The sequence below is a fragment of the Plectropomus leopardus genome, chromosome 8, assembly GCF_026936395.1.
Source record: "Plectropomus leopardus strain MGB_pleo_1.0 chromosome 8, ASM2693639v1, whole genome shotgun sequence".
In the NCBI taxonomy this organism is placed as follows: domain Eukaryota; kingdom Metazoa; phylum Chordata; class Actinopteri; order Perciformes; family Serranidae; genus Plectropomus; species Plectropomus leopardus.
This window is the reverse complement of record NC_142183.1, coordinates 9,701,261-9,728,525: the sequence shown is the minus strand read 5'-3', so window position 1 is coordinate 9,728,525 and position 27,265 is coordinate 9,701,261. Positions and strand designations below refer to the sequence as shown.

The following is a 27,265-nucleotide window of genomic DNA, read 5'->3' as shown; positions in this document are numbered from 1 at the left end:
CAGCAGCCAAGTTATAAAGCACTAAGCAGTGATTTAAAACATCCCAAGGCATCTACTGAATGAGAGGGATGAGAAAAGTGCTTAAGGGAAATGGTAACCAGATAGGAGCAGATCACGGAGGCCATATAATGTGTGGGCAGCAGAAGGAGTGTGAAGATGAGGTGTTGATGACTTCTGTAGGCAGAGTTCATCTGAGGACCAGGATGTTGTTGTGATGTTTTGGAGATCTCTGTTTAGTTTAACTGTGTGCTTTGTTACAATTTGTTGGCGGACTCTTCAAGGTCGCAGAGCAGCTAATGATCAATACCAGCGTACTGAGTAGCGCAGCAGGGAGTGGGAACCTGAACGGACAATGCATGAGAAAGAGAGTGAGAAAAGAGGCTTTAAAGGAATACTTCACCCACAAAATGACCATTTGTACATCAGTTAGTCACACTGAGTTTCCTTGACTTTGTGAAGAAAACTTTGTTTCTCTTGCCTTCCTGGAAAACAGCAAATATATATCTATTCATTGAGTGATTGGGGACAATGTCTAACAACAGAAAACTGTTTACAAACCTTGTCACAACGCATGCACTAAAATCCAAGTCTCATTCATCCGGTTATAGGCTCAACTTCCCAAACATGTGCATTTTCCCTGAGACCTCTGTATTAGAGTCTCACTTTGAAGAAAGCATAGATACATTTTAATTTCAGTTCAGTAGTACATTTTTGGCAAAAATGCATGTGTTTAGGAAATTGAGAATATGACTGGATTACTGAGACTTGGATTATATACTGCACATTTTATGTGAGAGTTTGTAACAAGGCATTTCTGTTAAACATGCACCTCAGTCAGTCAGTAAATCAATATGTTTGCTGTTTTCCGAGGAGGAATGCAAGAAAAACAAAGTATTTTCAAGAACTCAAGGTAATGTGGCTTGACAAAATGATACAAATGGTCATTTTGTGGGTGAAGTATTCCTTTAAGGAGGGGGGGATTATGTTGTGCAGAATCAAAAATGGGCAGGGATATGGGCGGATTGGGTTCATGCTATGACTGTGTTCCCAACACCCACATCTGATGATACTCTGATATAGAGACAGTGGTTCAGACTGAGGTGTATTCAAACTGAATGAAAGCAGTTTTTCACCTTTTTGTATAACACAATGACTGCTTGTGTTTATTTTCTCTAAAAGCCCAATTGTATTGCATGTGGAGTGTTAGCTGTAGCTAGCAAGTTAGTTATGCAGTGTATCATTCATGGATCCGCCAGCTGTCAGCCAAAAAATGGCCACATTGGTCATCTTTGTCAGCAGCTCAATTGTTTGGCGGCAACCTCTAGTGGCTGTTTTACTCATGACGGGATTTAAAGCGGAAGTCAGGTGATGATGTGTAAAGAGCGTCAAAGTTTGTGTAGGGAGGTTGGCGGGGTGGTTGATGGCCTTAAACACATGACTGTCACAAGGAGACCGGGGTTTGTGTTCAATGTGAAACTAACAGTTTACATATTTATCACAGTTATTTTAAGCTAAATCAGCCTTTTTTTCTAAACCTATTAAAGCAGTGTTGTTATTTAAACCTAAGCACATAGATTTGGTTTGTTACTGCAAATGTTTTGCAGCAAGTGTAAAACTGCGACTGTTACTGCACACACAAACAGTCACACTTGTCGCTTTGGCAAAAGACCTTTTCTCTCTTTCAGTACGATGATGTGTTGTCATAAAAAGGTCTCATAAGACGCTGGGACAACTAAAAACATTTTGCTTAAGTAACAAGTCAACTGATGTGTCAATGCCTCAATTTGCACCATCTGCAGCAAATACATGCCTATTTACAACTAATTCTGTCTCGTCTATATTCATTTAAATATGATTCACATTCAGTTTCAACACACCTTTGCAATTCTTTGAAAGTTTGCCGTGCAAAACATAAACAACACAAAAACCCTCATGCAAGAACATTTTTGTGATTTGCTCTAAAACCCTTTATTTTTTAAAAGTTTCACTCTTACTAATGTTCCAAGTTGGATTCAGCAAACCCTCCCAAGTGAAGCCAGTTGAATTTATATTGTGCCAAATCGTAACAAAGGTTAAGACAGGATCTTTTTCATATGGAGCAGATATACTGTAGCACCAAACTCTTAAATTCAGAGACCCAACAATTCCCCCATGAGCAAGAACTCTGCAATGGCAGCGAGGCTTAACTTGACAAATTTGTTTTAAATTGCTTCTTTTAACCCGATGAACAACATCTGTTCATAAAATTGGATTGTAAGCATAAACAACGCTCCAAAACTTTGAATCAAATAGGTTTCACAGAAGAGCAGAAATTAAGAACTTCACACTGCAAACCTGCTTAAGTCTTGGTGGAAGAAACCAGCAGACAGTTTCTAACAACGTGTCATTGGACCAGCGCCAAACTGCGACAGAAAATGAACGAGGGAATGGTTCGACATGATGTTAGATGGTAAAAAAAAAACTTGTCCTGAATGTGATGATTAATTTCAGATTAATTAACTGTAACAAGAGCTACTCCGAGGCCTCCACACTGATATGATATATTTTTACAGGTCACAAAAAACTTTCTTGGTTTTCTTTTTTCTTTGAGGTTCTTTCCCTTGTTTTAATTTACTGGGTCGGCTGTTCCTGAGAATGCAGCATATCAGCTTATGTGATATCACGAAACATGAACACGGACGTTTTTTAAGGCCACTTTTTAATTACCTTGGCTCCACAGAGAGTGCCTGGCTGAATCCATGTTCTAATTAAATCACTGTGCAGGTATTCAGCTCGTGATACGTCTCTCAGCTGGAGCAAGTGCACCATAAGAACCAAAGCAGGACCAATTATCTATACAGTACCTCCCTTTGAATCCCTCAGCAGATAAACGCTTGTGTGACATTTAAGTATTTATGAGGACGAATGTGAGAGAGTTTCTGGAGGGATGAACCTCGACAGAGTTCAAATCACACTCGGAGTTGAGATGTGAGGCGAACGCACATCTAAATATGATCTCAGCTGCTCCTCTTCAGCCATGACTTTTTATTCACGTTGTTTAATAAATCATCAAAATATACTGTTGGTGATAAAAATGCTTTATATAAAATTCATACTTGGGGATGATGGTGCCACTTCGACAGAATAAATAATTATTTTATTTCACCAAGAGGAAGTATAGCTTTTACTTCTGGAGACGAGGAATGTAAAACTTTCGGCCTCTTTGCTCCAATTTATGGGTCCATTCGTCATTAAACAATTACATAGGCAAAGAATTCAATTTCCCTCCTCTCATTTTTTTCTTTTAGGGCCGTGTTTCCCAGAAAGGGCAAAAACATAATTACAGAAAGCAGCAACATGCTAACAAAGAAATATAGACTGTTGGCTTACAAGAGAACAGTGGCTGTGAATTGTGAAGGGTTTTTGTTACTAATAATGTTTTCCTCTCTATTATCCCGGAGACGTTTTTCACCGCTGACTTGCATTGTGAGGCAAGTTCTTATTCAAATGAAGGGAATAACTCTTCTTTAATCCTATAAATCTACCTTTCTTTTGTGAACAAAGACAAAAGAAGCTGTCTTAACTTGCAGATCAACAATGACATGACGTCAGGAAGGCACAAAGAGCGTGTGTGTGTGTGTGTGTGTGGGGGGGGGGGGGGGGGCCTTTTAAAATGTGCCAAAGAACGGGAGCATCATTGTTGTCTTTTACCATTGTATGTAAGCGACAGTTTGAGTGTGTGTAGAAGATGCATAGCAGCACATGCATGTCTTTCCGTTTTGCAGCCAGCCACAATTTTTGGACGTCGGGTTGGAACTGGAGTCGGCTCACATGGGAGCTCATTTGGCAGACTGGCCTGTCACCAGGGAGTGTATGAAAGCTAAACCTAATGAAAGCACACACAGCCAAAACCTGCCGGGTAACATCTGCCCCAGACTCTCAGCTACAACCGGCTCCACTCTCTCGTCAAAGGGAAACCGCACAGCTCCCGTTTTTCTCACTTGAGTTTCAGGTCTATATGATCTTTTATGTGCTGCATGGGCTCAGTGGCCCGTGGGGCTTGGAAATCTATCAAAAACGTGGTGTGTAATTCATAACTGAAGGGATCTCAGTGAGCAAATGTGGATTTTTTTTTTCTTAACAGTTCCGGGAGTTGTATTGAAGATATTATACAGACTACAGAGATAAACATAAGCCCTCCTCATCCATGTTTTTTATGCGACACAGCTTATTCATTCACTCACTCATTCACAGTCAATCTACCAATGTGGTGTAGTGGGTGTGTGCAGGGAGAGACTTTGTTTGTTTTATATCTCTACAACGATTGTTTAGAGATACAGAGTGCTGCAGGGATGACGGTTTTTTGTAATCCGACCTGGAAGTTAGCTCGGATTGGATTACTGCAGAAAATAAGCTCTTTGGCAAACACCGGTTCATGATACCTACACATTTTGTTCTTACAATAATCTTCACAAATGAATGCACTCTTATGATTTTTAAGCAGTAATGCAATCACCAGAATTAAAAGGTTAGGAACGTTCGAAAAACTATGATCGCGTGACTTCAATGTTGCTAATGTTCTCATTCCAAAGTTGTCAAATACCGCTGCTTTTGCAGTGATTTCAGCTTAAGAACCTGACGGCAAAAGCAACCTTTCACAGGTGTATGCTACGCCGCTGGACGGTATCAACTGGGAACATGGTCGGACCGAACCATTCGTGGAATAATGATATGCTGCCAGACAGCTGGACAGCACCTGCCAAGGCAGCCGCAAAGAGCACGAAGGTCCCTAGAGGGCGGGTGGGAGGAGGTGGATTAATAAAACAAACCCCGGACTTTCATGCAGGAGTCTGGTGAGGCCTCCTGTCTGAATGTGATGATTTCTTTTTAAACCTTACCATGTGCGTCCTCTGCCTAAATCTAACCATCACCACGCTGTTGTTGCCTAAACATAACCACATTTAGCAAAATCCCTCCAGTGTTGACATCATGGTAGTGACATCCCAGAACTTCAACACTGGATACCTGCAGCGTAATATATAGACGTGGAGGTCCACTGCAAAGCCAAAATATGTGGCAACTTGGGATGTTAACATGTTAGTTTAACTATTTTTCACATGATGTCTAAACTCAGAAAATTGAGATTTACTGCTTTGTAGACTTACCACAAAATTAACATAAAATGTGATTGATTCAATCCGTCAGTTAACCAGTTACGTGTGGAGCCTGGCAAAAAAAGCTTAGAATCCACAGTCCAGTTGCAGGAGGAACATAATGGCACTAAATATTACTTCAACCCAGTGCTGGTACATTTATACATTTCATTAGTATCACATCAACACTTCAAAAGTAACGTACTTCAGATTACATGAAAATGAGCTGAATTTGTTATTGGGAAGTGAAAGGGAAGCTGGATAACTGCAAACAAGAGTTTGAGACCAACAAACAAACCCGTTGTCTATTTGGTGAGGCCTCTGCGGCATTTCCAATGCCACACAAAGTGGGTATTTTAAGCCAAAACATAATCTTTTCCTAACCATAACCAAGTCGTTTTTGTACCTAAACATGATCACACTTTAACCACAGTACTGATAAAAGTAAAGAAATGTAATGCTTCACTATATCCGTTACATGACAATGCACAAATATTACATGTCCATGGTTTTCAGAAATGTATAATGCCAACTTTTATTCTGGCAGTTGGGGCCACTGATATATACTATAATTTGAAATACAAAGGAACAGTATTCATTCTTAAATAGCAAAATCAAGCATCAAGCAAGCATCTATGTTTATCCTTCTGCAGTGACTTCAGTAAAAAAGTCTTCTTTCGATGAAGGCAGAAGGCCCAGAAGGATAGAAATGAGAATTAGAGAAGAATAAGTTAGTAATGATTAGTGGTTATCAAAGGAAAGTTTTGTGTCTGACCTTTCAGAAACTGTGAGTCACTTTCAGTGTTAATGACTGAAGTATAAATGATGGATTTCGTTGATTGATAGTGATATGTCAGTCTCTGAAAGTCTTTTTTTGTGCAGCTTGAGCCAAGAATTGTTCTATTTCAGTAAAAACTGAATTAGTCATTTTAGGCTGAGAGAGACTCCCATCTGTTTTGCAAAAAAATTATCTTCACTAATTAGTCTGAAAATAAAGAGTGGTCAGATCAGTCAATAACTGATAAGAGGGGGACAAACAGCCACGCAGCGCTAACAGCTTTTCACATGCAATCCAAATGCAGCAGGCCAATCAAAATGCAGTCAATTAGTATAAAAAGGTCTGCATAACACTAAATTATTCTGAATATCACCATGGAAACACAACTTACACAGACTCAAAAATCCAACCCTTTTTGCACACACCTCAGTACCCACAATAATGTGGGTCTATTCCAGCTGTCAGATTTCTTTTGAAACATATCTGGGTTACCATGGGAACACGTAGGAGATGTGACAATTACTGGAAAATGATTACTTATCTTTGGTAAGTGTGCATGCAAACGAAATCAGTGTATTTTTCGATACAGATGGATGTCAGTTTTATAACTCTTTCCTATTATTTGAGATGACAGGCTGCGATTTACATCTTTAAATAAAAAATACAGAAAATATACTGCGCAGAATATTTCTTTTGGTGCTATTTGGGATGTATTATGTACCCTATGTATGCGTGCAACCAAAGACCTCATTATACAAGAAGAAAGAAAGGAGATTGGGGGCCTCATTTGTGCGAGGAATGCAAAGTCTCTCTCCCAGGTTCAGCAAGGAAAACATTTTTCATGTAATTTGACTAAATGAACGCTCTGGACGTGGGCAACACTGACCTACAAAGTTAACCTTGTTTCTTTTGTATTTTTGGAGGAGATGTAGCATTTGGTGCTCTGATTTTATTAAGCAGCCCAGGGGACGGCAGGCGGAAACCAAAGATACTCTGTGGCGCTTAATGAGACTGCACAAATGAGGGACAGCGCAAGAGATGCACGCCTTTAAAAAAAAAAGAGAAATTGAAGCCAATAATTTCTGATGTGTCATACGAGGAGATTCAGTTGTTAATGTCAGCAAATAGAAATGACTGTGCATCATCACTACAGTCATTTAGCAGGTACCTCTTAATGTATGTATCAACTCCATATCTCTGGATCATAATCCGTTAATCAGCAGTTGAAGCAGAGCAGTTTATAAACTGCAGTTTAGAGGAGCTCTACACGACACTCAGTGTTATTTATGACTCAGCCTCTGACAGACCTTTTTCAAAGCAGAACATTTTCACGTCATAGTCGAAAAAGCACAGGTGTATTTAAAAACATTAATGATGGCTGCATTGCACTTAGGGGAGGTCTTGTTGTTGTGAGTGCCGGTTCACTGGAGTATCTAACTGGGACATTTAGTGGAACTAAGGAATTGTCAATGTTATCAGTTTCACCTGTGCTTTCCCCAGTAGGTCTATGACAAGTCAAAAATGTCGGCTGTGACGAAGGTCCATTCGGGGCTACGACCCGTGGGGAGCAACATGGAGGTGGCTGAGGCAGCTAGTAGCTAATGGTGCTACAGCACAAACAGACAAACAGCGGTGACAACAGTAACAGGCATGTTCCCACGAAAATGTTTAAATATCCATGCAACAAATTGCATAACAATAGCTTAAAAACCATGTCAGTCAGCAGTATCATAAATAATCTGTACCAGTGGTGTGAAGTAATAATACTTTGTTATTTTCTGTACTGTACTGGAGTATCTGTATTTCTGAAAACTTCCATTATTCCTCAACTACATTTCCCCTAAGCATCTTAGTTTCAAAGCTGTGTATGTGTGTGTGTATAAAACCAGATAACATCAGCTGAGGACCATTTCACAGCATCATGATGCTAATCGTGTGAACAGTGGGCAGACAGTACCTCTCATCTCCACCATGTCCATGTCTCTGTCCCTGTCCCTGTCTCTGTCCTGCTGCAGTTCTCCTCCAAAAGCTGAGCTTCGTTTGCTGTTGAGTTTTCCCTCTCTTCATTTTCGTCTCTGCGTCAGTGAAGAAAGTAAATACATGGTCAACTGATATTTGACTAAGCCAGCCAGCTAAGGGTTAACTAATTCAAGTGAAACGTGACGCTGCGCCGCCATGATGGATGGACACGTTCACAGCTGCGTCACAGAAGCTTAAAAAAAATGAATGAATAACACTGAACTAAAATCCGTTCATGAGTAAAAATATCTGGTAACGTCACCTCATCTTTAGTAACTTGCACCGGCTCCGTCCGACCTGTCCGACGGTCTCACGGCTTTCACGACATTCCTCACATACCGAAAATGGCGCCATGGAGTACCCAAAAACCACCGCGTCTAACAAAGATTGCATATTGACGACAAGAGCATTCACTTCATCACCCGCACCATAGACTGTATGTAAACAGACACGCACACGCACACACACACACACACACGCACAATTACCGGAGGAGCAAGTCGTTGTTCGCGTTGTAATATCTTCGCAGTTGCCACGGGAAAGTGAAGTTATTTTTAGGTATACACCTCCGGAAAAAACACCGAGGTCCTGTAGGGTGCTGTCCTCAGCGGTTGGTATGGCCATGGTGAGGACACGAGTCCTTGCAGAAGGACTTGAAGCTGCACTCTTGGGTTCCTCTAGACCAGGGGTAGGCAACCTGTGGCTCTAGGCTCTTTAGCCCCCCTCCAGTGGCTCCTGTGTCTCTGACTAAAAATTATATGGAAATGAATGGCGTTTTTTTTTTTTTTTTTTTTTTAAGATTTTCATTCAGTTTTTCAATTGCAAAAATATGTAGCCTGTACACAGAATATGAAAATGTATTAGCATTTCATTAACTAAAATATGCATCATATTTCTGTGGCCTTGGTGCCTTTTCTGCTTAATTTTGCCAAATTTCAAAAGCGGTGGACGCTCCTGAATCAAAAAAGCTTGACTAGCTATGGATTCCAAATCCAAGACAGGAGAAGTCTCAGAGGAAAATAGAGAAGTTAATAATGCATATAGATAATAATAATAATAATAATAATAATAATAATAATAATAATAATAATAATAATAGTGCATGAATAGATTTTTACCACCAACACTGCAAAGTCAATGTAACAAAAAATAATAAATAGTGGTAAAACATATTAATGAATGCTCATATAGACCCATTAACAATACTGATAGGCTAGTTTGACTATGTGTTGTGTTACCTGCAGCTCCAGATAGATTATTTTGTTTGTTTTGGGCCAGAAATGGCTCTTTTGATAGCAAAGGTTGCCGACCCCTGCTCTAGACAAACAAACTAATACATCCATGGTTTCATGCAGCAGCAATTTTGTATATCACCATCTATATGCTAATGTCACAGGGTATTTTACTTGGGTTTTTTGTTTTTCTCATTTTTATGGATCACTTGTAGCATATGTTAATGGATTTTCTTTTAGTAATTCTTTGTAGTAATTTCATTTTGTGTCCTTATACATTTTATTTAACTTGTTTTGGAGTTTCTTTTTGATTTTGTATTTTTGTTCCATGTCGTCTGTAACTCATATTGCTGCCTGTCTTGGCTGGGACACTCTTTAAAAGGAAATTCTTAATTTCAAGAGGTTCTTCTGGTCAAATAACACTTAAAAAAATAAATAAAAAAGTGTTGTTGGCTAACAGTGATTAAAAACCTGAACAGTAGTAATAAAAGCAACAGTGTTAACTTGGGAAAGACCTGGAGGTTGGGTGCTATGCTTGCGTCACAAAGCTTTCCCAACCATAGGGATACACACACAACTACCAAGACTCACATGCACTACCTTAACACACAAATGGGAAGCTCAGATTACTATGAGGTTGTTCTGAATGTTGTAAACAGAACCTGTAAAAATATGTCAATTCAATATTCTTTATACACTCAACACTCAGAGGAAGACTGTGATGTCTGTCAGTGAGGGTGAAGAAAAGAAGATTTCATTATGTATTAGCCATTTAGTCAGACTCATCGGTACAAATACATCTTCATTTATTTCACATACATTTTTTTTTAACTTTTACTTTGAAGTTTTCACAATCTAAATGATTCAACAACAAAATGAGGAACTACCACAACAAAGTCCAAATTTCCTACTGGGGAAAATTATGCAAATGTCACTGTAGTAAAATTGACACATGTATTTTGCCAACCAGCAAAGGTACAGTTAAAGTAATAAAAAGAGACAAAAATAGGACAAAAAGGTGGTTCATGTTGGTACTTTGACCAATACTGGGTAATCTTTATGATGATCCAAGTGTTATGTTAGATCCTGAACAGTGTTTGAGGACTGATTTTTGTAAAATGCTCATCATTATTCATAAATAAAATCTTTTTTTCTTATTTTTTTTCATTGATAAATAATATATATTTATTAATATCTAGGAGTCAATTTGGGGAGCAGGGACAGATAATCACCCATAGAAGCCCTTCCTGAATCCATGGAAACTTCAAAAGTCTGAAGAATGTTCTAGCTGAACATACGGGGTATAACAATTTTGGCTAATGCATCCCATGAATATTGCTATGAATAGTTCTTTTGAATGAAAATGTACATACATGTACATAATGAAGCATTAGGTACACATATGCAAAATATCGAACATAGGAAATTATGGTCTGTTTCATTGATTTGTTCGGTGAATAAGCATGGCGCAAGACTAAACAAAGTAGGTTAATAGCTTAGATACAAATTTGTACTGTACATGGTTCAGCCAAGTCTGTAGATCCAACCCAAAACTGAAGTGTTCCTTTTTTTGGGCATATAAATTTCAAAAAGCTGATAAATGACACCTATTCCCTTCAGGTCCCCATAGCAACAACAAGTTTTCACTCCTCATCCATGTTGAAGAAGTTGCCCGCTGGCACTTATGTAAGAGGATGTCCTACTACGACTTTATGTATTTGAAACAGTTTCCAAATCTTTATGTCAAGATCCAGAGATTTAAAGTACTGCTCATCTTGTTATGATGCCCCAAACGTTTCCGCTGCCGCCATCCCAGCAGCAGCGGGAAGTTCGGTAGCCTGATTTTCAAAAAAATACATTGTACTTTGGGCATTTCCACAATCCAGAAGCTCTGATCTATAAAAGAAGTCACATCATTTTCATGTTAAAACGACGGGGACCGGCTTGTCCCTCTGCCGAGTCAACGTTAGTGCCGTTAGACTTTGACCGAGGAACATACTCAACATCTATGTTGTTTTTATGTTTTCCTTTCCCTCTGCTCCAAACGAAAAGGAGCAGGAAACAAAACAAGACCACTCCCAGGAATGTGAAACAACCCATAGCAGTTGACACTAAAATAGTCTTTAGGTCTAAACCGAGGGTCACACCGGCCGTCCCGTTGGCAGTGGTGTTGCTGGGATCTGTGTAGTACTGGGTCCTGTTAGCGTACAGCGATCCCAGACTTTTCACCGCCAATGATGTCATCAGGGTGTCATTTCCAGCACTGTTGGAGGCAAGGCAAAGATACACTCCGCTGTCTTGCACCTCTGCTGACTTGATCTCCAGCGTACCGTTGTTGTGGACTGTAACTCTACCGTGGCTCCTGCTTGTAAGAACTCGTCGCCGTGGAGACAACCAGGACACCATGGGCCTTGGTGTCCCTTCAGCACTGCAGCGCAACATCGCCTGCTGGCCCTCATCCACAGTGATCGTTTGCGTTTTATTCTCACGGATTTTTGGCTTGGTACATGTGACGTAATAAGACAGTAGAGTCTCCTTAAACTCCTTGAAAGGCCTGCCACGAATACCCTCAGGCGTGCTGCACTCCGGCTGTGAATCCCCAAAGAGGATGGAGGGCCTTTTCTGAAGGATCCACATGAGACGGCAGTCGCACACCAAGGGGTTGTTGTCAATCAAAAGAACCACCAGAGCCTCAGGGGACTGAAAAACACCCTTCTCCAGTGTATCCAGTCGGTTGTGAGAAACATTGAGGACTTTGAGCCCCCGCAGGCCCTGGAAGGCGTACGGTTCAATCGTTGTGAGTTGTGCACCAACCAGATGGAGCTCCTGAAGCCGAACCAGTTCCATCAGCATCCCCCCCTCAATGTGCCTAATGCGGTTGAAGGACAGGTTGAGGTGTGTCAGGTAGGGCAGATGCTTCAGGGCTTGGTAAGGGAAGGAGGACAGGTTGGTGTTGGTTATGAACAGAGTGGTCAGGTTGAGGCCATGCAGGGTGTTTGCTGGCACGTGATCTAGTGAAGGCCAATTATCAATTTCTAAATGCCGCAGCCGGAACAGCTTTTTGAACGAGTAAGGATGCAAAGTGCTGATGCTGAGGTATCGTAGATGGAGGCTGACCAGGTTATGCAGGTGGGAAAGTGCCTCAGTGGGTACAACTGTTAGGTTGCACCTTTCTAAGGTTAGCATCTCCAGGCTTAAAAGTCCACTGAATGCACGGTGAGAAATGTAAACCAGATCATTGTCGCCCACCTCCAAAAATTTTAGATTGTGTAAGTCCTGGAACATGTAATCCAGTAGGATGACAATCTTGTTGTCACTTATATCCAGTCGGGTAAGATTTGTCAAGCCTGTGAAGACGCCCAGAGGAATGAGCTTGATACGATTGCTCTTGAGGCTCAGCGAGTGCATGGTAAACAGAGCGTTAAAAGCCCCAGGCTCAACATAACTGATAATATTCCCACTGAGGTCAAGTTCCTCAAGTCCCGGAAAGGCAAGAAAGTCATCAGGGTTGATCATAGTCAGCTTGTTCTTACTCAGGTCCAGGATCCTGGTTTCGGTCGGGATGCCGTCCGGGATGCTGGGCATGCGCTTCCGGTGACAGACAACTGCCTTGGTCTGCGCTGAACACTCGCAGCGGGAGGGACATCCCAGGGTGGAGCCCACAAAGACAGCCACGAGGGCCAGTCCCAGGAATGGTTGCCAGCATGAGACGACCGTGTGCAGCATGACTTTGCTCATACAGTCGACCATTCTGTCACGGTTCTGCAAGAAGCAGAGGGAGAGAACAAAGAAAGAGGTTAGTCACTCAGGATGGACCCTGTGGTGGCTTCCTGTAGAATCAGTTAATATTACAAATAATATGAAATATGACAGTGCTGGTAAAGAGAATAATAGACTAATGTGCAGGTAGTAGTATTGTATGGTATGACGACAGATGAGATAGACCTCACTGCACGTGAATGTCACATTCATGCCATCCTCTTCTCGTCTAGTTACTTGTTCAAATACAGACTGAACTGCTGGGCTCTAAATTTTGGGTGGGCACTCAGTGTTGGAATGAAACAACTTCTTTCCCTCCTGCTTTTGTCACAATCAGTCAAATCTGTCTGTTGTCGTTGTTTTCCTTTCGCCCATGGGATACTGATCGAGGCACAGCAGTGCTGGTTAAAATGCTTCCCTGGTGAGCATTAGTATTTATTTTGATTTTCACCAAAATCATATTAACTGTTGAAGGAATAAAACGTGCAGCTTTAGCAGCCTATTGTATCACTTCAGATAGTTTTGATGGTGTTTACTGCAAATCTAAGCCAGAAAACAAATGGCAGTAACTCTGAGAAAACATGTTGCATCTCGATGAGACATGATTTGTTTATTCACACATTTTTCACTCCATTTTTGTCTAATAATATTAAAAATATTCCTCATCCCATCTCCCAGAAGAAACAACCTTGCACATGCTAAAGTGGCAGAATAAAAGAAATCAATCATGATAAAAATGCTCGGCAGTTTATGCAGTTCATGGACAAGTGTGACTGAACTCAATCAACAAGTACACATCATTAAAAGAAATCAGTAAGTGTTAAAGAAAATCATAATTTTGATTACAAAATTTACCATAAAGGTTGCAAAAGCCATTAAACAAAGGTCTTAAGCTGAATATTTTTACTTCCAATTTAGAAATTAATTCAAACAAAATGCAAACAAATGGTAGATGTTCTGAATCAGTTATTCTGGGAACTAAATCTTGAGGTAAAAAAGTCAGTATGACAGATACATCATCTTGTAAGAAACTTGATAATGAGATAATTTTACTCCACTGTCATGGCAATGTTTAACCCTTGAACCACTTCAACAACCACTTTTTATAACCATGTCTGTGTTTGTGCATGGCTGCTACAATACAGTGAATTTAAGTACAGGCAAACACCATCATACAGCCAAAATTAATAAAGGGGTAATTCTACTTATTTCTACTTTTAACATGTACATACATTAGATGACATATTTTGTACATGTATTCAGACACCTTGGCAAAAATGTACATTAACCCTATCTTTCCATATTTGGGTAAAATCTAAGTATTTAATGTGTCAGGCTCCAGAGGGTTATAACGCTGCCTGATCTGTCTGAAATCTACTTGATATGAATGTTTTTTCACCCATAGGCTTACTCATATATATCACATGAGCACCTGCTCATATATATCACATAAGAACATGAAGATGAGCAGATATGTGAAGTGAAAGCACTGCTGGCAAACAGACTGGGTGACAGGTTGCAAATATCGCAAACTGTCCCCGCTTCATTTGGTGTGTCATGGGTTGTGCTAAATTTAAACCGTGAGAGGAATAATCTGAATTTCTCCCCAGGCTTTTAATATGCTTACAGATTATGGTGCAAAGATAATATGATGGCATACCCATCTAAAGAGGAGCATTATGTAAACCTTAGACATCAATTCAGATGGTAAAACTGCGGAAAATCCTAAACTCAAAGTGCCAAAGATCAACCGCTCATGTGTCAGCTCCAAGTGACACAAATCAAGAGCAACAATGTGCACAATAAAACCACTTATAACGTGGTCTGGGTGAATACTCGATTGGCTGCAGTGTGTCCTTGAAAAACTGTGAATGTACACCTACTAAGTTCTGGTGAAACTGCCTGTTCACTGTTCTAAGTTATTGTGCTGGTCACATAATAGCACGAGCCTGCATCTAATATGAGCGAGAGATGCAGTCAAAGCTTCAATTTACAATATATTTACAACACTGAGTGTCGTCCTTCAGAGCCTTATTCTCTGAAAACTACAAGACTGAGGCTGTAAAACAACCTGCAGGTACTACGCAGCCTCTCTAAACTTAAAGCAAACATTTCACATCCAGCTCACTGCGTTCGACAGTGACGTTACACACGTATGGTTTGTTCATCAAAATCTTCTTAATCATTTGGTGAAAATGACATGGCTGGATAGCAAGTCTTGTTTTTAAACATCTTGTCGAACTATATTTACTGTTTGTTACCCGTACACAATGTTATTGACTTTTACTCTTGCTAGCATAGTGTTAGCTTTCTGGCTAATAGGTGAGGCAAACGTTTGCAAGTGGTGTAATACTGATGTACTTTTATGTCATAAAGCCGAACATGAAAGCCTCATAGGATTGTATCAATTACAGACCTTATATAAGGCTGCTAACCAAAAACCCATTAAGAAAAACCCACTGACTTTGAGACGAGGGAATGGGAGGTTGTGAAATGTTAATTCATTTCCGGGTTTTAGGACTCATGACTGGGGTTCTCTATGATGTGATCTTAAACATTTCTGTTGAACAGTATTCAGAAGGTGATGCACCGATTTTCTACAGTATTCATGTGTGTCATTAGCCTATGCTTTGTTTTCTTTCCCCCTGAGAAATATTTCTATATATTTATGGCATTTGTATATCATATTTATCAGCTCCTGATATAAATTGATTTATCTTTTTACTTTTTGTGTGTCTTTACTTTTTCTTTCCTCCAGTTTGCTATAAAGCTTTATTGCTAGTTAGCGAGCACCATATGGCCGGCTCTCCACTGTTGCTGACTTGTAAAACATTGCCAAATGTGCACTGGCCTGTTTAAGTGTTCAACAGCTTTCTAATGCAGTTTACTGTGATGCAAAGCTAAACCCTCACTCGCTGCATTAAAAGCACCACCTTTCCGTATTACGCTCTACATACTGCTAATGTGCTAATTGCCCGAGCCTGTCTTCACAAACCACCTCTGTTATTGCGTCGGTTATTGCAGTCTTTCATCGTGTGAAACCATTTCTTTTTGTACTCAACAGCTGTTATATACATACACTCAGGGAAGCCAGGTAGTGAGAAAGATATAAACACCTAATCCTGGTATTCAGTGGAATAGTCAATAAATTGAGTCAATAAATTTAATGCAGTGTTCAATCAAACGTTTCTAGATGGCAAACCTGACTGTGACACATACAGACGCACACACATCTCTGAACAGGAGATTTCCTCGTGTCCCTCTGCAGATTTCCTCCCACATAATAGCCACCTTACACACACAGACACACAGTCCACATGAATTGCAGCACCATTTGATTATTTACTGAGAGGGTGTCTAATCAGTATAATGATTGGATGTCTTTGTAACAGTGTGTAATCAGAGTAAGAGTGAGCCGGTGATGTGACCCCCCTCACCTGGGTGCTGCTGAACGAGAGAACCATAATGCAAGTCTGTATCACCAGCTGAAGTGTGTCCTGAATCAGGCAGCTGCCCTGAGGCAACTTCTGCAAATAAAATCACGACTATGTGCTCTTGTACGGTGGATTTCTCTGTATGTGTTTCCGTACATCTCACTACTGGGTACATTGCTTATTGTTAAATTTTCTCATAATGTTCCAGATCTGTGATGAAAATGTAATGAATGCATATTGTGTTTTTTGTTTTGCACCGAATGGTAGTGTTCTGCTCGTATCCTTCAAAAGGAAAATGCAGGATGGTGAATTTTGCACCCTATAGTATACAAAAGTTATAGAAGAAAAACATCCATTTTTCTGTAACAGAAACATTCTTGATGGTTTTTCGGCCTTGGAGGAAAAATCCTTTTAGCAGTGAAGCTTGCTTCTCTGATTAGTATGGATAACTGGCACCGTGTAGATATTGTGATGGCAAGGTAAGAGTGTGGTAGCAAAAAGAATATATTCTGCTGCCTAAAAACAACATTTTCTCCATTGATGTTCACCAATCACTTAGAAGAAGCAAATACAACCAATATTTTTATCAGTAGACCATAATCAGGGTTTCCACACCTCTTAATGACTGACCTATTAAATGGAAATTTTGTGTTTTATGTCCTTTTATCTTAGCTCCTGACATTGTTTTTTATGTTTGCATATTTCTTTGTATATTCTTGTGATGCACTTTGTTGTAACTTTGTTTAGATAAGTGCTATACAAATAAAGTTTATCATTATTATTATTTAAATGTCACTTGAATTTAAATGTAAGATCAATTTTACAGAAGCCAATACTGAAGGAAAAAAAAACTTGTACCAACATTAATTACGTAAGGTTAGAGGAAATTTAATTTTACTTGTGTTTATTGTGACATAAAACATTTGACTTTGGAGGTGCCTAAGGCATTGTGTAATTTTCATTTTTATGTTACCGATTATTTTGAGCTTTTACAATGCCATGTCAGGGAGAAAGATTCATTGAAGACATTTAAATGTCAACAAGGGTCTTGGTTTTAGATTGATGCCTTTTAAGACTTAAGAATCCGCAGGAACCCTACTACACATACTAGCACACTTTCTAGATTGACTTTTGGTTTCACACAGGACATAAACGATGGTTTCAGGGGTGAAAGTCCTGATTTTGTTTGACCCCTCCACCAACACACCCTATGAGGACTGCATGCTGCTGTCTGGTCTCTCATACTGCCGGTAAAGGTGGCCTCAGTATGTCGGTATCTGACACTGAGGGCCACCAACACAGCATCAGCTTTTGATGAGTTGGGGGTGAGACCAGGTTGCACAAACATTTCTTAATTGATGGCAGACAAAGTCAAAACAACTCAATTTTCTCTTAGAATGACAGATGTCTGTCAAATCTCTTCTTGCTGTGATTATTTCCTTAAATTAAAAAACCTTTAAGGAGCTCAAGGAGCGGTGGAAACCTTGTATAATGCACTGCTGCCACAAAATGAAAAAAAAAAAAATCTCTCATGCAACTCGGTTAATCATAGCTTAACACAGCCACTTTGTCAGGAATAGCTACTGGCGTACAGTGAATGTCAAACTATTGACCTTAGGGTAAATATTATTTTTTCTTCTGCCATTTTCCACAACATTTCCATTTTATCTCAATATTCTGGAAACTTCCAGTGACATTCAGTAACAGTCCTGTGACGGCAGAAATCCTGCAATGCACTGTGAGATAAGACTGCACAGTGAAGGTGTTTCTATAATGTGGCCCCTGACCCACATTAGTGCAGGGTTGGATCCTGAGAGGGGGAGGATAACAGCTAATGGTGTCTGACTCAGCATAAATCAGTGAACAGCCATTTCGCAGGGGTGCTGAGGTCGCCTGCGCAATGCCATCATCCCAAGCATATGTACACAAGTGGCCCAATATGAATCTCAAACTTACATAATACTCCAGACTATTAAATTAGGATTTGCTCCTCCGCTACGGCAAATATATGAGAACACATTTGTCTTAGCTCGGTTTTAATACGCATACAGTTTTCTATTCCCATCACAAACTAATTTCCATATGAATCGCTGAAAACATGCAGGGCTCTTCCATCCCATGATGCCGCTCTTTACTTTTCAACACAGCCCGGGGCTAACTAGTAAGAGGTTGAGTAGGGATGATGTCTGTCTTTACCAGAGTATTAATACACAGCCCTCCATGTGCTGTTAGTCCTGGACCCACTAACAAGAAAAAAAATGGCGTATAGTACTTCATCTTGAAGCTCACTTAGATATATAAAGGCTAATTGCAGGTACATTTGCGACATCTCTTGTCAGGCTAATGTAGGTTTGACCTCTGCACTCTTGACTTGATGTCCAGGTGAGTGAACGCTACAAGCTACAAGAGGATTTATCAGACAGAAATCGAGAGGTGAGAGGGGAGCTACTGTATACGGGAGATTGCAATCGCTCCCCAGGCAGCGACTGATATCTTCCACATGGTCACTGCTGAATTTCTCTCTGAATCTTTCTTTCTCAGCGCACTGACTCATTTTGCTCACCATTAACTTTTTGTGTGCACCCTCCCTATTTGATACATACAATTTGATGTTACTTTTTTTGGTGTCACATATTATTTAGACAACAATTCATTATTACTAAAAAACATTTTGCAAACTGTTGCCTTATTTGGATGTTCAAGCACACAGTGAACTCTGACAAGTTGATTTTACTTAAAATAATCTTGGAAACCAGTTGTCTTTAAAAAGGAAAGTAAATCTAACTTTTCACGTTCATTTGTTAACTATATATCTAACAGTTAAGTTTACTCAAAATTTAGCCATATTTACTTAATTTTGTTAAGTTGTTTGAACTTCAGTAAATCAAGTTAGTCTGACTTAACTTTATCATCAAAAAGAGAATTTTGCCATGATGAAGTTAGGAGATCTGTAAGTTCAGCTTTGTTGAGAAAATACAAACATGACTGACTAGTTTGCAACCACCAGAATACAGATATATAACACAGTAAACTTGGTTAACTGAAATTGGGGAAAACCTAGAAAGACTGATTAAATCAGATGTCTTTTTTTAAGCTGCAAATACTTTAAGTAAATTTAACAACATTTTAAGGAAACTTAAAAATTAAATATAGAGTCAACATTAATTAGGATTAACAGTGATATTTACTTAAAAATTTCTAGGCAATTGGTTTCCAAGATTAGAAGTAGAAGAAGACTAACTATGACTCTTGTTGCAAAGGAACATTCAGAGCAAAGCCGACTAATTCTGCATCAGCACATCTGAAATATAATAATCAGACAACAATCACATCAAGTCGCCACACAGGTATCAAAACCAAACATCTCATCAGACTGTGATACAATATGGCCAGTAAATGCAAGTATACTCTGCAGAGTGATGCACTAAAGTTTACAGTTTATCAACACAAATAAGACACGAATAGGTCAAAGCAGCCAATAAACACAAATGTTTGCACACAGAATCAAAAAAGAGCCGCCTACAAGGGATCGAATGCTCGTCAACGTCGGTTAAACGACAATAGTTACTCAACATAAACTCAACTCAACACATATATTTTCTTGGTACAATTAAGACATCTACAGAACCTCTAACATTCAGAAAGGTGAATCTTTTTGTGCACACACGATAATAACTTGTGTGCAGAAGATAATTACGTTAATTAATGTGCGCAAAAGTAATTATTGCTTGTAAAAGATAACTGTTGTTTCCACAAGACATGCTGATGCTGATACAGAAAAATAGAAATGCATAGCAAAAAATGCATATTGGTAATATTTTTAAGACCAAAATTTCACAAATCGTGTCAACGAGGGCTCATGTCTAATAAGGAAGAGCCAAGCTCCCCTTGTCTCCCCTATACACCAGTTTGCAGCCTGGTTGTGGCTCATTTAACTGCAATTTTTCATAAAAACTACATGTGTGCAATAATACGGTTAGGGAAAACAATATCGTAAAGACCACAATTGTTAAAAAAGTAATGATTTGTTTACTTGCAAAGGTCTTTCAATGACAAAAACAAAAGTGTTTCAGATCGATTCTGTTATTTGAAAATACAAAAATGCACTAAAATGCTATGACAATAAAATCCACAAATAATAATCCTCTGCTGAAAAGTCTTTCAGTCGGAACATGGAACTTGTTTACAGTACGAGGTGATTTCAAAGGGAAAGCCTGGCAGTTAATTATTCATTGATTCTCTTTTATAGGAAAAATAAACAATAACGATCCCAAGTTGGAGTTCACATGCTACTGCTTTTTTTTGGTGTACATGCATTCAAAGAATATCAGCAAATGAATGTATATGTTTGGTGGTTTTAGAAACAGCTCAGAATACAGCCTGAGCGTACTCTTCCCTGTAAGCTCCTCCGAGGAACAGTAGCCAGAAGCTCCACAGAAACATGATCATTTTAATTGGAGCAAATTGAATCAAAGCAATCATGGGTCAGTTTGCTCATCAGTGTCTCTTCCCCTGCCGGGCAGAGTGGACACCCACTATCCATGTTTGATTTCAAATTATTTACCAACCAATTAACCCCCAGAAGCTCCAGTACGGAGTGAATACAATTATGCAAAATGAAAATTAAATCTCCCAATGGTCGACCTCACTGTACAGGAGGTTGGCTTGTTAGATGGCAACATGATTCTGACGACTGAGGGTTTAGAGTCTGACATAATATGATCTGATGCAAACATGTTGGGTGCATCTTAAAACCAGTTACATGACTTATTGGTTCTCTTTAAGTACTCTTTTAAAAATTGCATTTGTATTTATTTGAATGTTGAAGGGGCATGAAACTATTCATCCATTAAAGGATTATGTAAGCCGTCAGTTCAAGTGAAAACATGAAAATCAAAGTTGGCATAATTCGGTTTTTCCGCACTCGCACTGACACTGTTTGTCACTGGTCGACTTTGCAACCACTACGTTCTGTTTACACTCAGTCTCTTAAGCCATAATCCTGGCAAACCACTGGTGGTAAACATTTTACTTTGGCTTTCATCTGAGGGGTAAGTTTGCACACCCTGAGCGCTCACAAGGCACTTCTTATTTTGCCCAAGTAGTTTGAGGATTTAGATAACAACTCGGCCTCTGTGCAATCAACCAATAAAAAGCCACTTGTGAAATTGGCCTGCCTCTATCTCCTCTGGAAAGGTTTTCAGACTGTGTTTGATGTGGCCCCCAGGCACTGATCATTGAACATAATGTGATTCCTCTTCACACAGAAAAGCCTCCCTGCGTTTATGGTGGATGGTGGGAGACAGTTGCTTTCTTTACCCGGCAATTATCAACACCCCTTAAAAAGCATAATCAAAGCGTCAAATTTTGATACTTTGACTCGGAAAGACAGCTCTGGAGGAAGAGCCACTTCGAAAGGCAGGAGAAGGAGGAAAATGAACTCGAGCAAAGCCGCGTTGGAACGGCGGGCTGTGTGAGGCATAAAGCAATAATGAAAGCAACATTATGTGTGATCATGCGGGGGGAGAATGTGCTACATACTGGGTGCAGTATTTATACAGCAAGCTCTCTTGTACATTAGCATCTGACATGACTGCCCTCCCGTCAAAGGGTCCAACTCATCTTAACGTAATTGGTTGTAATGAGAAACGAATCAGAAAGGCAACTCTTTCACAAAGTGCCAAAAAGAAAGGTTAAAAAACCATACATAGGCACAGTAATCTTAAAATCCATTCAAGACAGAAAAAAAAATCACTCAAGCATTGGTACACGGTAAGTGTCCTATAATCACTGTTATTCCTGCTGGGCCATTTAAGTTTTTGCGGTCAAAAGATGGTTAATCTGCTTTTGGAAAACAGCAGAGAACATGCAAAAGCACCATGTTTGATGTCTTAATTTCCCAGATAACTACAAAATAACAGCACATCCTCATAAGGGTCATTGTAAAGGAAAGTTATTAAATCATCATTTTATTTTAATGAGGCTTATATCTTATAATAATGCTACCCTGAAGGAAAGATGTTATTAACTTGCAGGTTAGTTTGCAGTCAGAGTGTGCAATTAACCCACCTTTTCAAAAGAGCATTGGCGAGTAATCAAATGGGATTATAATGAGGGGGAAGAGACTGCGATGCTCTTTGCCTTATCCATTATTGAAAGGATCTTTGTAAAGGGCAGCGAGGCTTTAAGGTGAGCCTGCCAACATGCAAAACGACACTGTACTTCTTTAATAAACCACTGTCAATCTGACTGCTCATGCAACAGAATGCCTCCTCAGGATGTGACCTGGATACAATTACACAACTCAGCCGCCATCAATTTTTCCAAACAAATAATTCACAGGAAAGACAGCACGACTTATCATACTAAGAGCAGTACACAGAAATAAGGGTTCCATATCTTTTCTGTCTGAAGGGTCGAGGTTCTACCAGGAACCTGTTTTTGAAGAAAGGGTTTTTCAGAGGTTCTTTGGATAAAAAGCACACCGTAAAAAAAGAGGAATAGAAATGGAGCTGCGTTCATATAAAGCTTGTGAGTTTGTGTTTATGACATCACCCTCAAAACTCACGTTTTTTAATATTAATGTATCTGGAATCACCCTTCAGCGATTGATTTTAATCGTATTCTGCCATGGTTGATATCTTGATTATCATTTCATGCCATAAAATACCACACGGTCCTCAATTTTCTTATTCTTTTTCTTTTTAACAGGTGCCTGGTACTTGGAATTTTGTTTTCTGTTCTTATTTTGAACTCGGTTCCCAACCCTGCTGCACCATTGACACAGTAAAGCCTGTAGTATTGGTGATTTCACAAAACCTCTACCCCTGCTGAACTGTTAATATTGGAATCTGGGGTAAAATCCTCTGAAATGCTTGTTACCTCTGGAGACAAGCCAAAGAAGATATAGTTTCAGTTAGCACCTTTTATTTCTAAAAGGTGCAGAATAAGAAAGAACAGCAGAAGCAGCTCTGGTGATTCTTTATGCAAACACACTGAAGTGAAAACTATGGTTGTTAATTGTTGTATTTTCACAGTCATTTATACAGTCATAAATTATATGTGTTTCAAACTGTATAATTTATTAACACAGACACAGACACAGACACAGACACAGACACAGACACAGACACACACACACACCCCGCAAGAGCAACATGATCATAGTCACATGATCGAGGGTTTTGGGACCTCGAGCCCTAAACAGTGAGGATCAACAGCCTCGGGGCAATAATAGGCTTCTGCGTGCAAATTGCCCTTCTGCATGACTTGCAGAGTGAAGTCAAAGCTCAATTAATCCGTGTTAATTAGAGATAAACTTGGTAGATTGAGTCAGTTGCTCTTTTCTGAGTCTGATAACCCTTTGGTTTGGGAAAGAGTCAAAACGGCCGCATCAAACAGTCGGATCTCAATTCATCCCACAAGAAAAGCCTCTCACAGAAGAGAGTTAATCCTGTGTTTAATAGCTATTAAAAATTCTGAACTTTAGAGACAAGAAGGAGCCTGTAAAAAAAGGTAACAAAACTTGGTAATTAAATGTATGAGGATAAAAATATAACAGCGAAAATATATGAGGACTTAATAAGGTCTGGCGAACAGAGCGTTGTCATTTCATTACAAGTGAAAAGTGAAAAAAGAAGAAAAATCAACCAATTTGTCAGTTCATTAGAGAGCAATTTGTTATGTATTAAGAGTTTTATTGCAGTGTATTTTTCGAAGTTAAAATGAAACCCACTCTCTCATTAGATTCATACAATATAAACATTAATGCACCTTTATACTGATACTGTTGTGCTTTTTAGGGCCGCTTAAGCAGGTCATACTGCTCTGCAGTGAATCGTCTTTGCTCCTTCACTATGACTGGGACATTCAGGACAGATACTTTATCTCACATTAACAAAGGCAGAGAGTTTAAACAGGTGCGAATGGCCCTGAGGATCTATGACAACTGTGTTTTCCAAAAGATTTGCGACATCGGACTGCTTATTATTTGATAAAAGAGAGACTACCAACAATTCATACTGACTTTTAACTGATCCCATGTAAGACATTTTTTCATTTTTTCCAAACTGCCTTAAATTATTTTGATTTGTCCTGAGATTTGAACCGGAAAAATATTTGAACATAAATCAGCCACACTGTAGATGTGTCAATATTGGCTGATATACGTCATGGCCAATGACCAGTATAGACATTCCCTTTATTTTGCGGAAAAAATCCCCATTGAGTCATTTGTCCATTAAAGAGCATGATGACTTTTTAAAAAACAGTGACACAATAAAATTAATTTTCAAAATTCTTAACCTTTCCCCTTGTGTTAATCACACAGTAATCTAAATATGCATGAAAATGTATGTCCAAAAATATATATTATAGATATAAAAATGGATACAAAAAACAAAACAGTTAAGGCATCCTTCTCAGTAACACTTTATATTATATATTATATACACATACATATATCTCACTGTGACACATAAGTATTGAGTGATAGATAATTCTGTTATTATTGCTATCAGTATGGGGGAGACTGTCCTCCAAAAAAAAAAAAAACCGACCATATATGTTGTTTTTACATGCAAAATTAAACCAGAACCAAGTTGCCTTCTGGCTTCGCGATTGTACGCTGAAAGCACCATCAGCGTGGCGATATCTCATGATATGAATGAGAATGTGCTGTCTATGGTCATATATAAGCTATTGTTGTCCACCAACCAGTAGGGGCACTAATTCAGTAAATGCCATTGTGGGTCATATTCAGGGGGTAGCAACATATGACCTATGTTGTTGTAAAGGTTGGAGGAAAAAACAACAGCATTGAACAGGATCTTTCCATAAAGCAACCTCTACCATGAGTACCATGGCATGCAGCTGATAAACATGTCTGTTGTGCTAAATATAGAGAAAATATTCATATTCCTCCTCAGTGCAGACAGGAAACCACCACAGTCATGAATCATGGTACTACCAGCAGTATACTTAGATGATGAAACAGATCTCAGACTATCTGCACCCTGACCACCACTTACTCTGATAATGTCTACTACATAACATGTGCTATGTAACATATATGCTGTTGCACAACACTAAATATAACGCATAGCTCACTGGGCTACTCTATCTGCAAAAATCAATACCTGCATAGGGGAGCCAGATCACAGTCTCACGAGCATTATGCGGGATATTTATATGGATGAGTGAAAGTACATTATTGATTAGTTATAATATTAAACCACCAATGATTGGGACTTAACTACAGAGTGATATATAATGTTAAAATGAGTGTGATTCAAGTTTGACATTTTTCATTGCACATTTCAGGCAAAGCTACAGCGATAAGTCAGTGATGCCTGGAGGGATTTTCTTTTTTCCACCTGCTGCCTCCACAGTGAGATTAGCTCACAACAGCACCCCTGAAGCTGCGAGGGATGCTGTGTCTTGCTCATGGGTAAAACCAGCAGTGTGTGTACACGCATGCCAACAAAAGAGACTTGAACCTGGGCGCTGCAGGTGTTTAAGAACTGCCTCCTAAATCACGGCAGACTGCTGCCAGTAACAGGTAAAGAAAGGATAAGACTCAGACGGGGATTGAAGTCCTTTAGTCTCCTTTCCTTAATCTTCTTTTTCCTTTAATGACTTCATCATAAACCTGCATAACCAGCAAGACTGCCTTAAATTTTTGTCACTGATGTCTTACAGTTTCACTGACCTAGACTGGATTTTTTCTATTCAGCGTCACGTCTAAAGAGCATTTTTAAAAGGGTAAGCAGAACCTCGAGTGAATTTCTTCCTTCTCTGCCTTTGAACCGAAAAGCCTCGTGAGATAAATTGTGTGGACTGATTAAAATGCATCTGCAGCAGCCGTTAACACATTGTGTGGGCTCCTGAGAGCCCTTGTGAATTCGCTTCTAGTTCCCCCCTCCCTCAATGTCTGGACAGCCTACATCAGGTCTGAGTGGTACTGTGACTCAACAACGGCGACAGTTAAAGGTGGTTGGCAAACCCCTTTACCCCTCCACCCACACACCTCATCCTGGCCTATATTCACAAACATTTCCATAAAAACTAAATATACCATAAAGCATACACAGACAACAGAGTGCTGCATGGAACCCCCCAAAAAAAACCCAACAAAAAACAGGGCAACCATATCAAAATCAGCTATAATAAAAGAAGACATGTACTGCTGACTGCATAAATGCCTGTAGCTAAAATCAGAAAACAACAAGCAGTATTACTGCAGCATAATGAAAGCATCATGCTTCCTAATGCCAAGAGTGCATCAGCTTTGACTACACACCGAGCAGAGAGGACGCTTGTCAGTGTTACAACGAGACACTGCAAACATATCATAGTAATTCCAATAAGAAAAACAACTCCATATTTATTTACAAGCATAATAATGTAACATTTTTGCACAAGCCTTAGAAATTTATTAACCAGTGTTGTTATTCTGCAGTCTTGAGCACACTCACGAGAGGCCACTAAGCAAGAAGTATTAAATGCCCAAAATAACAGACAACAAATGCAGGTAAAATTTTAACCAATTTTTTTTGGGCAAAAATGATTCATGACGTTAGCTCAAAGGAACACGTGCAGATCCAACGTACCCATGCATCTCCGTGACGTCCCAACAGTGTCTCTGTGTACTTGGCAGGAAATCTTGTACAAATATCTGCACGACATCTCTCCATCTCTCTTCCTCCGAATCAAAATGGATTCACAACTTCTTGTTTTTTAACTCTCATTGTCTGGTGTTATCTTTTTCTGCGTGTGTCGCTAGTTCCTCTGTGTCTCCCTCTTTGTCTTTCCCCTCTCTCCCTCCGCTTTGCTTTTCTCCCTTCTCACCCAATCAAGAGATCTGGCCTCTGACCTTGCAGCTCAATGCCATTAAACTCCTTTCAATTCTGC

At 39.5% G+C, this 27,265-nt stretch overlaps 1 protein-coding gene and 1 long non-coding RNA gene across 4 annotated transcripts in view; both read right to left on the bottom strand.

Annotated features, from left to right (window-relative positions):
• LOC148188851 (uncharacterized) overlaps positions 1–8,211 on the bottom strand; it is a 207,226-nt gene extending 199,015 nt beyond the window's left edge. The window contains exon 1 of the long non-coding RNA XR_015777207.1: positions 7,868–8,211. This is a non-coding gene — a long non-coding RNA (uncharacterized LOC148188851). The remainder of the gene's footprint in view (positions 1–7,867) is intronic.
• A 1,700-nt stretch (positions 8,212–9,911) lies between these two features.
• Positions 9,912–27,265, bottom strand: part of LOC121948531 (leucine-rich repeat and immunoglobulin-like domain-containing nogo receptor-interacting protein 2) — a 269,787-nt gene continuing 252,433 nt past the window's right edge. For all 3 annotated transcript variants that reach the window (XM_088080844.1, XM_042493947.2, XM_088080845.1), the window contains one exon: positions 9,912–12,923. In XM_088080844.1, the coding sequence (XP_087936970.1) occupies positions 11,070–12,911 (1,842 nt within the window). In that variant the 5' untranslated portion in view covers positions 12,912–12,923 and the 3' untranslated portion in view covers positions 9,912–11,069. The remainder of the gene's footprint in view (positions 12,924–27,265) is intronic.